The sequence below is a fragment of the Astyanax mexicanus genome, chromosome 15 (genome assembly GCF_023375975.1).
Source record: "Astyanax mexicanus isolate ESR-SI-001 chromosome 15, AstMex3_surface, whole genome shotgun sequence".
NCBI classification, from domain to species: domain Eukaryota; kingdom Metazoa; phylum Chordata; class Actinopteri; order Characiformes; family Acestrorhamphidae; genus Astyanax; species Astyanax mexicanus.
In genome coordinates, this window is record NC_064422.1 from 16,154,465 (window position 1) to 16,166,833 (window position 12,369).

Genomic DNA, 12,369 nt, shown 5'->3' on the forward strand with positions numbered 1-12,369 from the left:
CAGGCCGAGGCTCCACCAGAGCATCCTCATCTCCATGCCGTGCAGCGCTTGCTCGTGTCGTGCGGTTGCGGGCCAGCATTCGCAACCGTAGAGGGCGACAGGGCGTACGATGGTCTTGTATATCTTGCCCTTGAGGCATACTGGCATCTTGCGGTCGCAGAGTACGCCCGTCACTTGGCGCCACTTGGCCCAGGCCGCGCTGACTCGGGCACGGGCATCTGGGAGCGTGTCGCCATCGCTGCTAAGGATGGATCCGAGGTACTTGAACTGCGTGGCCTTCTTGAGGGGCACGCCTTTGACGCTGATGGTTCCACCAGTTTGCTCGCCAAATTCCATGTATTCAGTCTTCGCGATGTTTAGGTGCATTCCATTCTCACTCAGCCGTGCGTCCCATTGTTGCACTTGGGCCTCCAGTTGTCCTCGGGCTTCGTCAGCTATATCCACGTCGTCGGCATACAGTAGCGTCCACGGGTGCGGGTGTTGGAGATCAGCAGTTACTGTGTCCATGCACAGGATGAACAGGAGCGGAGACAGGGCCGATCCTTGGTGCACTCCCACAATACTCTGAAATATTGTAATATTATTTTAAAGCCATTCCTATTGCCCACCCCTATTGGGTGATCTGGCTCTTATAATATCTGATTCCAAACAGAACTGAATTTATTGCTAAAGATGTAGATGTAGTGCTGGGCTGTATACCGGTTCATAGGGTATGCCGTACGGGAAGCTTGAACCGGTATGCATTTTTCCCATACCGCCACACCACTAGGAGGCGCTGCAGAGCACCATGTGGAAGTGTAGAGCGCCGTAAAAGAAGCTAATGGCAGCTCTGTGGAACATAAAAACAGAACTTCTGCAGCTTCTGCTATTATTCCTTACAATATGAGTAACTGCAGCCCTGTTTAAATATATTAGTACTGTAGCTTAAAGGATAATATTAATGCAAACTGAACTAAATGTATTTATTAACAGAAGGGAATTGTGATAAACTAATAAACAACTGCTTTAAATACTTAAATGTCTCCAATGGCTTCAGTAATAACACAGTGTAAATTGATATTAAACTTGTCTTATTTGTGCAATAAAGCTTTTGAAAAAAATGTCTTTTGAATACTTACATTTTGAGTATTTTATGTTCATTTATAGAGTTTATGGAACTTTTTAAAATATTTATTTTAGTAAAGGAATCCGTGTTAAAGTTGTTGGTGTGTCTTTTTTTAAGGTCTATTGTTAACATTCTTGAGTTTACGCTTTTCTGCTAATGAAGTTTGATTTCTTCATATATTGAGTAATTTTGCGGGACAAAGTAAACCCAATAGTAATCAAAGCCTTGATTTAAAGCCTTAAAGTTTTATATTATATATGCTCCTAACAGTACAGTAAGTCACAAACCTATATAAAAGCCCAGTCATGTGGGCGCCGAGTGGTCCAGCGGTCTAAAGCGCTGCCACTATGAGCAGGAGGTCGCCGGTTCGAACCCCAGCTCATGCAGCTTTGCCATCAAGCTGCCGGCGTCAGAGGGAGCAAAATTGGCCCTGCTCCCTCTGGGTGGGTAGATGGCGCTCTCTCCCCACATCACTCCTACGGGGATGTCTGCAGCACAGGGCGTCTGTGAGCTGATGTACTGGAGCCGAGCCGCTGCGCTTTCCTCCAAGCGCGCTGGCTGCTCGGTAATGCTGCATCAGCAGCAGCTCGAAAAGAAGCGGTGGCTGACTTCACATGTATCGGAGGAAGCATGTGCTAGTCTTCACCCTCCTGGTGTGTTGAGGTATCACTAGTGATAGGGGGAGTCCTAATGAATGGGTTGGGTAATTGGCTGTGTAAATTGGGGAGAAAATGGGAAAAAATTAAAAAAAAAAAAAGCCCAGTCATGTAAAAATAATAATAATAAAAAACAAATATTACCGTGAAACAGTCAGAATCTTGCAAAATACCGTGATATGCATTTTTGGTCATACCGCCCAGCACTAAGATGATGTGTTTCCAGGTTCAAGCATTCCCAGTTTCTCTTTCACAGTTCCACTGGCTGTGGCTGGCTATTAGATGACCTGGATGGTGGGGCATTAATTAAAATAACCATCCTGCTTCTCTCAGTTTAGTGATGCACCCACTCTCAAAGTCTGTCAACTCCTAAATGCATGACTACCAGCCACTGATATCTTACCAAGAGGGACACTACCTTAAGCTAGCCTCCGAGAGCCTTTTTTTAGGACAGCAGGAGGAAAGCACTTTTATGTTCTCTTGTTGCAAGACAGTGTTTAATCAGACAACACCTGTAATCATTTATCATATATTATATAATAGAAAACTGAATATTCAGTGTTTTTGTTTTTGAACTATTTAAATCTATATTTTTGTTTTTGTTTAAAGGGTGCAGGGACAGACGAAGCCTGTCTGATTGAGATTCTGTCATCTCGGAGCAACGCTGAGATCCGGGAGATCAACCAGATTTATAAAACAGGTGAGATTTTTTTTATACCTTCATAGCTTCCATACAACTCACTGGCCACTTTATTAGAAACACCTACTGTATCTTGTGCTTCTACTCACTGGCCACTTTATTAGAAACAGCTGTTAGTCTTGTGCTTCAACTCTCTCAATTAAAATGCTTTGTAAGGAAAACTTCTGGGTCTCGTATACCCAGCTGACACATTGAGTGTTGAAATAAAAGGATTTTATAGCCTTTACAGCTAATAGTTAGCATGTGCATGTGCGCACACGTGTGAGCTAGTGAGTAAGACTGGCCAACATTATTAAAGGAGGAAGAGTCAGATTTTGAGTTTTGTTTTACAATTTCCATAATATCCTAATACTTACACATTGAGTGTTGTAATAAGGGGGGTTTAAAGTGTGTGTTTGTGTGTGTGTGTATATATGTGTGTGTAGTGTTCATAAAGGTGTTTTTCTGTTTTTCAGAGTACAAGAAAACACTGGAGGACGCCATCCAGCATGACACTTCAGGTCATTTCCGCAGACTGCTGGTTTCTCTCTGCCAGGTAAGATGGCGGTTCATTAGACTGCATGTATTTTGCTGGTTGTTCTAATACCTTACACAGCTCTGGAAAAAAAATAAGAGACCGCTTAAAAATTACGAATTTCTTTGATTTTACCAAATTAAAAACCTCTGGAATATAATCAAGAGGAAGATAGATGGTCACAAGCCATCAAACCAAGCTGTGCTGCTTGAATTTTTGCACTAGAAGTGGCATTAAGTAATCCAAAAGCAGTGTGTAAGACTGGTGGAGGAAAACATGCCAAGATGCATGAAAACTGTGATAAAAGACCAGTTTTTTTTTTTGTTATTTTAGCCATTACACATTTTTTTTGCAAATAAATGCTCTAAATGGCAATATCTTTTTTGGAATTTTGGAGAAATGTTTTCCGTAGTCCATGGAATAAAACAACAATGTTAATTTTACTCAAACAAATACCTATAAATAGCAAAATCAGAGAAACTGATTCAGAAATTAAAGTGGTCTCTTAATTTTTTCCAGAGCTTTACAAGAAAAATGCAAGATCAGAACAGGTGGGGAATAATGACCCAAACATAGCAACATATTCACCATTGTTTCAGTGTTTGTTATACTGTATACTGTACTCATTTAGTACATTTAGTAACTGTCATAATCCTCTATACTGGTGTAGTATTTCTGTACTTTACACTAGATCGTTTGTAGATTGTTTTTACTTTGGTAAGTTGTCTTGTAGTGAAATCTGCTTCCCTGCCAGAATACGTGTCCCTTTGAGTGCATGAGCGTCACACAACGGAATGACTATAACATAATTCAGTTTATCTAAGACCACCTCCAAATTTTGGTCCTTTGGTCCAAACTGTGGTTGGCAGCACCTTTCTCCCCTTCAGGTGTATTTAATGAGTTTTGTTCTTATATTCATCACTAAAAAAGTAGATAAAAAGAGTTACCCATCTGGAACTACTACAAACCTGTAGGTTAGCATTCTGATTTAATTTATTGTTTTCTAAGTGTAATGTAGTTTTTGAAAAGAGTAATGTAGCTTATCACTTTGTTTTAGGGTAACCGTGATGAGAGAGAGACTGTGGATGTTGCGTTGGCCAAGCAGGACGCCCAGGTGAGCCTCTACTTTACATAATATGTACATATTTTTACATAAACAAATAATAGACAGGTGAATCAGCAATGACAAAATGGTAAAACATTTAACTTGAGCAACAGCATCTGTAAATGTTTAATTTTATTACAGTCAAGCATTTAATTGTGTGTGTGTGTGTGTGTGTTAGAAACTGTATGCTGCGGGAGAGAATAAATTGGGAACAGATGAGTCTCAGTTTAATGCCATCCTGTGTGCCCGCAGTAAGCCACACCTCAGACAAGGTAAACACAACCTCACACACTGCAGCTACACACTCCTGTAACACTACACACACTGAAAATACACACTAAACACACTGCAGATACACACTCCTGTAACACTACACACACTGAAAATACACTCTACACACTCAAAATACACAGCACTACACACACTGAAAACTGGTCTTCACAAAAAATTCAGTCAAAATACTTTCATGAATTTGTTTACTGTTTCAAACAAACAAATATGGTACATTACAATGATTTACGTTTTATCTGAAATATATCGAGTGATGAATTGACCTGTAGTTTTGCTTCAAAATTACTTACTAAAATCTTCGGAGAGAAGGATGAAGCTTGAGATCAACAGACTATGATATTTTATTTTTTTATTTATTTTTTTTTTTAATTCATTTTATTTCAAAGTTTTTCCCCATTTTCTCCCCAATTTACACGACCAATTACCCAACCCACACCTTAGGACTCCCCCCATCACCTAGTAATGCCCCAAAACACCAGGAGGGTGAAGACTAACACATGCCTCCTCTGATACATGTGAAGTCAGCCACCGCTTCTTTTCAAGCTGCTGCTGATGCAGCATTGCTGAGTAGCATCACAGCGCGCTTGGAAGAAAGCACAGTGGCTCGGCTCCGGTACATCAGCTCACAGACACGCTGTGCTGATCAACATCACCCTAGGAGTGATGTGGGGAGAGAGCGCCATCTACCCACCCGGAGGAAGCAGGGCCAACTCCCGCTCATAGTGCAGCGCTTTAGACCGCTGGACCACTCGGCACCCACAGACCATGATATTTTATGGTAGTTTTGTGATGGCAATTTTCTTGGCGATATGACGAAACATTAATTTAACATTGAATAGAAGTGTATGATATCATGATATTCATGATATTTAAAAAAGTTGCTGATATTATTGTGTACGATATGGCACAACCCTACGCCTGAGTGAGCTGTTTTGAGCATGTCCGACTGGAAGAGACCCTGATAAATTGTAACTACTTTAAATTTTTTATGCTTGTTATAAAGAAAATTGCCATAAAACATTTAAACTACACATTAAACTATGGTGATATCAAGGTAATTGTGAGTTTCTTTGGTTGCTTGTGCCCCATCTTGCAGGTGATTCAGCCCTATGTTTTGAGTGTGCCTCAGTTTGAAGGGTCATATACCCCTAACACTCCTCCCACTAACCTACCCCTCCAACCTAACAAGAATCAGGACACCCTACTCCTAGATATGTATATGCAAAACAGAGGGGTAGGGCTAAGTGGTAGGTGTGAAATGAAAACACTAATTGTATGTTAATACAATGTATCTATACTCTATATCAGCGTTTCTCAACTGGTGGGTCGCGGACACGTTCTGGGTGGGTCGCGGACAGCTTTGCAAAAAAAAAAAAAAAAAAAGATTATGCTCGTCTGATTTTCATTATCTTGAAAATCTTGAAATGAGACAGAGAGACACGCGTTAGTTTGTGATGACGTTCGGTGAGAAGATGGCGAAACGCAAATACAGCCCGGAGTATCTGAAATGTGGGTTTTCGTTCATTGAGGACAAACAGGGTCAGAAACCCCAGTGTGTCATTTGCAATGAAATGCTGGCACATGCGAGCATGAAACCCTCCAAACTAATGAGACATCTACAAACGAAACATCCCGCATATAAGGACAAGCCGGTGGAGTTTTTTCAAAGACGACTTCATGAGCTAAAGGCATCAAAGAAGTGTCTGACAGCATCGTGCTCCAAACAAGAGCAAGCGCTCCGGGCGTCTTACCACGTAGCTTTCCGTATTGCGAAGGCAAAGAAACCCCACACAATAGCCAAAGAGCTGATTTTACCTGCTGCAATGGACATGGTAAGAGAGGTGCTGGATGGTGCAGCGGCAGACAAACTTAAAACAATACCCCTGTCCAACGATACTATAGCGCGGCGTATTAAAGACATGTCTGATAACATAAAACAGCAGAATACAGGTCGCGTCCAGACAAGCCCATACTTCGCATTACAGATGGATGAATCCACGGACATAGCTAACCATGCTATTTTACTGGTTTATGTGAGACATGTGTGGGATGGTGATTTGCAGGAGCAATTTCTCTGCAGCAGAGAACTCCCCACCACTACCAAAGCAGAGGACATTTTCAACTCCGTGGACTTGTACTTGAGCTCAGTGGGTTTAAGCTGGGAATACTGCGTTGGAATCACAACTGACGGCGCTGCCTCCATGACCGGGAAACACTCAGGTGTGGTGAAACAAATTCTGACGAGGGCACCTAATGCGACTTGGAACCACTGCTTTTTGCACCGAGAGGCACTGGCGGCTAAGAATATGGTTCCTGATCTTAATGAAGCTTTGCAAGATGTCATCAAAGTGGTGAACCACATAAAACGGAGTGCTAAGAGCAGCCGCTGCTTTTCAAATCTATGCAAAGATTTGGGCTCTGAGCACATGCAGGTGTTGTATCACTCCGAAGTGCGCTGGCTGTCGAGGGGTAAGGTCTTGTCACGCTTTTACGAACTAAAAACAGAAATCGCCACCTTCCTCTCAGAGAACAACTCCGTATATGCTGAACTGTTTGACAATAACACCTGGCTCGCACTTGTTGCATATCTTGCTGATATTTTTGAGCACCTCAACGCGTTAAACGTGTCTATGCAGGGAAAAGGACACAACATTTTTGAACAGTCAGACAAAGTTGTTGCGTTCAAGAAAAAGATCACACTGTGGGTAAATCATTTATCCAAAGACAGACTGGACATGTTTCCAAACGTTCGCCAGGAAGTACAGCAGCTGGACACCACGGCCAAAAATTACCTGAAAAAAACGATCAAGGAGCATCTCAGTAAACTTCAAGCTCGGTTTGACGACTACTTCCCTGAGAGGCACGGAGATAATAGTAATGCCTGGATACGCGACCCTTTCAGCGTCAACATGGAAAGCGTCATGTTACCAAGCAACGAAGAACATCAGCTGGTGGAGCCGTCATGTGACCAGACACTGAAAAAGAGATTCAGCGACGTAAGTCTTTCCCAATTCTGGTGCAGCGATGTGATGGCTGAGTATTCATCTCTCGCCTCTCTTGCAATCAAAACGATCCTACCATTCAGCACAACCTACCTTTGTGAAAGTGGCTTTTCCACCTTGGTCCAGCTAAAATCAAAGCAGAGAAACAGGTTGAACACTGAGCATGATCTGAGAGTAACTCTGTCTACTGTCACCCCAGACTTTGAAACTCTGATCAAAAGTAAAGTACATGCCCAATTGTCTCACTGATTTTCACAAAAGACAGGTTGGGTGAAAACATCTGGTTTTGTAGATTTATTTATTTTATGCAGTTTTGATATTTATTTTTTTGCAGTAACTTTTACACATGCAGTTGGCATGGTCCTTCTATTTTTTTTACTAAAGAATGCTGAATGCAGAGAAGTGATATATCTAATTTTGTCGCCTTATTTATTTTATGCAGTTTTGATGTTTAATTTTATTGTAGTTACTTGTATACATACAGTTTGCATGGTACCGCACGTTTTTATTACTTTTAAATTCACTTTGAATGCATATGTATGTTTACATATTTTTGAAGTTCACTTTTCAAAAATAAATTTGTTGGTTTGCATTATACAAAAGTGGGTCGCGACTTAATGACCATGAGAAAATGTGGGTCCCGGGCTGAGACCAGTTGAGAACCCCTGCTCTATATATTATCTATAATAATAATTTCTGCAACCAGATATAGTTACTGCATTTCTTAACTGTGAACGACATTAAATTCACATGCTCAGCCTTTCGGCCAATTAGAAACAGTGCTGTCTGTAGTTGCCTTCATACTATTGTAGTATGGGTCTGGGGGCTGTGAGCTATAAAACGGCAAAAATATGTGCTTTCCTCTGTTTTTACAGATGGTATAAATAACAGTAAATAGAGTGTGTTTGCTCACTCAGTGCTATATTAACCTCTCATCTGTAAATGATTTGAATTTTCCTATTATTTTAGAATTTTCACACAAATGAAACACATCAGAAATAGCTCTGCTATAAGAATCGTAATAAATGTTTTCTCTTTCTTTGTGCGTGCGTGCGTGTGTGTAGTTTTCCAAGAGTACCAGCAGATGTGTGGGAAGGACATAGAGAAGAGTATCTGCAGGGAGATGTCTGGAGATCTGGAGAGGGGTCTGCTGGCTGTGGGTGAGTCCAGAACTCCATCTCTACACTTAGGATCATTTAAGAATTCAAATGTCTTAAAGGAACAGTATGTATTAAATGATCCAATTGCAAAACACTGCAGAGAGTTGTCTGACCCTCCCCCCTCCCCTGACACAAATCTCACACTGGTTGCCAGGTTGAGGACACGCAACATTAGCAAACAAGCTCAAGACGAGTTCAAGAACTTTTGCAATGGCACTATAACATCATAATCAGATCATAGCTAATGTTCATCTTTATTGAGTCAAACCTTCTGTTTTGCTTGTCTGTGTTCCTCTTCTGATAGTAGTTCACTAGCCTGGCTAGTTCTTTTTACCCATCTTGTACTCCTTGTCTTGATAACGCAGCTCCGGGTGGTCTACTGAGTATGAATTCAAGACTCAAATGTTGAAATTACTTAAAATGCCCATCCCTACTAACATCTGAAGCTAAGAATTTATCTTTTTGTGAGAAAAATAGCAGGTCTTGTAGTCCTCCTGGGCTCTAAGCTGTTTTCGTTTATCAAACACATTGCCAAAATCTCAGCTTATGGAGCATTTTAGAGTTCCACTCCATAATGAACAATTCATTATTGGCAAGCAGCATGATCATGGTGGCAGTGTCTTAATCCACTGGACCACTCGGAGTCTCAGAAAGTGCTAATTTTATGATTTTTATTCATTATTGTTAACAGTTTCAGATTTACTTGTCTGTTAAGGGGATAATATTTGGTATGTCAGTGTAAATCTGATAGTATATCAGTTGATATTATAGGTTAATAAACTAGTTATATATATTAGCCTAGTAATATATATATATATATATATATATATATATATATATATATATATATATATATATATATAGTAAGTCAGGGATACCAATATATCTTATGTGGGGTATGTTGATTTGTTTGTGTGTTTATTTCAGTGAAGTGTCTTAAGAACACACCTGGCTACTTTGCTGAGAGACTCAACAAGGCCATGAAGGTACACGCACGCACACACACACACGCACGCTGTGTGTTTGTTAAAGGAGAACTCCGGTGTGAAGTTGACTCGTGTAGTAAGACATGATAAAGAGTAGTAACCTTTGTTGAATAGCCCACCTCTGTTCTCCTTGCAGCTTTCCGAGATCCAGCAATTTTGTGCAGTTTGTGCAAACAGGCTAGAATGGGTTTTAATGGGGCATATTTTGCCCCTGCAGATAAATTGCTTTATACACCATTATCAAGGCTCAAAGTAGCTCCATACCTCATTGGTAGAATCCAGGGAGCCCTGAAGCTACTTAGAGCCTGGATAACGCTGTAACACGATTTATTGGCAGGGCCAAAATGTGCCCCATTAAAACCCATTCTAGCCTGTTTAGACAAACTGCACAAAATTACTGGATCTTTGAAAAATGCGGGAGAGCAGAGGTGGACTTTGCAACAAAGGTTGGTACTCTTTATCGTTTATGTTTTACTACACAAGTCAACTTCACACCGGAGTTCTCCTTTAAAACTCTGTTAAAGTTAAAGTAGTTTTAGTTTTACCTTTATACCCTTTTCTGATTATAATTTGTTTTGTTTGTAGGGTGCAGGCACTAAGGACCGCACGCTGATCCGTATCATGGTGACTCGCTCTGATGTGGACATGCTGGACATCAGGCAGGAGTACATACGTAACTTTGGAAAATCTCTCTACACAGATATATCTGTAAGTTTACACACACATATACACACAAACTCTTTGACAAAAAAAAGATTATTGGATTACAATATTAAGTTTAATGGAGGAAACTGTATGATTTGAAAGGAACACTAATACCCTGTTGGGCTCCTCTAGTCTGTGTACAAGTTGAGATGTGTTTAAGCATGGAGACATACCGGTTCAGATGTTGCAGCTGGGCCCGTAGATCCTGCATAAGATAAGATAAGATAAGATAAGATAATCCTTTATTAATCCCACAATGGGGAAATTTACCATGTTACAGCAGTGCAGAGTAAAGGACAGAGAAACAGGTCAGGAAAAGGTAAATACAAATAATGATAAATCTATATATACAGAAAACCTATTGTAGGAAAATATATAAAGATAGTTTAAAAAATGATATATAGTAAAAGAAAAAATATATATACATCTAGTGCATAGAGATATGATTATGGTAGGGTGGACCAGTATTATTGCACAAGAGTAACAGTGAATAAATATCAAATAAATAATAGATAAAAACAAAAGTGAAAAAAAAATATTGCACATTAAATAAATTGCACAAATGATGATCACAGTACTCGTAGTGAGATGGATATTGCACACGGTAAGCATTACAGCTACACTGAGTAGTATGTAGGTTTGTATGAAGTCCTGAGATAGTAAACTAGTGTTTACTGGGAGCGTGGTGTGTTGTAAAGTCTGATGGCGTGTGGAAGGAAGGACCTGCGGTATCTCTCCTTCATACAGCGTGGGTGCAGCAGCCGGGTACTGAAGGAGCTGCTCAGTGCTGTCAGAGAGTGGTGCATGGGATGGGACAGGTTCTTCAGCATGTTGTTAAGCTTAGTCCTCATCCTCCTGTTTCCCACTACCTCCACTGGGTCCAGAGGACACCCCAGGACAGAGCTGGATTTCCTGATGATTCTGTCCAGTCTCTTCCTGTCAGCGGTGGAGATGCTGATGCAGTAGTGTCCCCCGCATGCCAAAGGACCGGAGTCTCCTCAGGAGATGCAGTCTGCTCTGACCTTTCCTGTAGAGAGCAGCCGTGTTGTCAGTCCAGTCCAGCTTGTTGTTAAGGTGGACACCTAGGTACTTGTAGGACCTCACTATCTCAATATCCGAGCCCTGGATGTTCACAGGCACCGGAGGAGAGTGTTTGGTCCTGCGGAAGTCCACCACCAGCTCTTTGGTTTTTCCTGCGTTGATCTGCAGGCAGTTCCTCTGGCACCATTTCACAAAGTCCTGCGTCAGTTCTCTGTACTCCTTGTCATCTCCATCACTGATGAGTCCGACGATAGCAGAGTCGTCTGAGAACTATTGCAGGTGGCAGCTGGCAGAGCTGTACTTGAAGTCTGCAGTGTAGAGGGTGAACAAGAAAGGAGCAAGAACTGTTCCCTGTGGAGCCCCCGTGCTGCAGATGACCATGTCAGACTGACAGCCCTGCATCCTCACATACTGCGGTCTGTTAGTAAGATAGTCCAGAATCCAGGTGGTGAGGTGATGGTCCAATGCTGTGACCTCCAGCTTGTCCTTCAGGAGCATGGGTTGGATGGTATTGAAAGCACTGGAGAAATCAAAGAACATGATTCTCACAGTACTCCCAGCATTCTCCAGGTGGGACAGAGATCTGTGTAGCAGGTGGATGATGGCATCTTCCACTCCAATGCCAGGTTGATAGGCAAACTGAAGTGGGTCCATTGATGAATTCACCAGGGGGCAAAGGTGGACGAGGAGCAGTCTCTCCAGGGTCTTCATCAGGTGAGATGTAAGTGCCACTGGCCTGTAGCTGTTGAGGTCTTTTGGATGCGGGGTCTTTGGAATTGGTACCACCCAGGATGTTTTCCACAGCTGTGGAACCCTCCCTAGCCTCAAGCTCAGGTTAAAAATGTACTGGGTCACAGTGCACAACTCGTTGGCACAGGTCTTCAGAACTCTTGAGCTGATGCCATCTGGACCCGCAGCCTGCGCTCATTGTGGGTTGCAGAAACTGGCATTACAGTTGGTCCAATAAATGCTCAATTGGCAGCCACGCAGAAAAAAGGAGTTTTGCAATCTAGTGGAGACATTCCTGGGAAACACTTGCTGTGTGTGGGCGAGGATTTATAATTTTATTATTTCATACAATAAGGCATGATATGGCACACCCTT

General features: G+C 41.7%; 1 protein-coding gene across 1 annotated transcript in view; it reads left to right on the forward strand.

Moving 5' to 3' along the window:
• The window catches only part of anxa11b (annexin A11b), a 31,110-nt gene that overhangs the window by 15,650 nt on the left and 3,091 nt on the right, over positions 1-12,369 (forward strand). Inside the window, exons 8-14 of the mRNA XM_022686657.2 lie at positions 2,371-2,461; positions 2,917-2,996; positions 4,033-4,089; positions 4,259-4,352; positions 8,438-8,533; positions 9,461-9,519; positions 10,105-10,227. Coding sequence (XP_022542378.2) covers positions 2,371-2,461; positions 2,917-2,996; positions 4,033-4,089; positions 4,259-4,352; positions 8,438-8,533; positions 9,461-9,519; positions 10,105-10,227 — 600 coding nt within the window. The remainder of the gene's footprint in view (positions 1-2,370; positions 2,462-2,916; positions 2,997-4,032; positions 4,090-4,258; positions 4,353-8,437; positions 8,534-9,460; positions 9,520-10,104; positions 10,228-12,369) is intronic.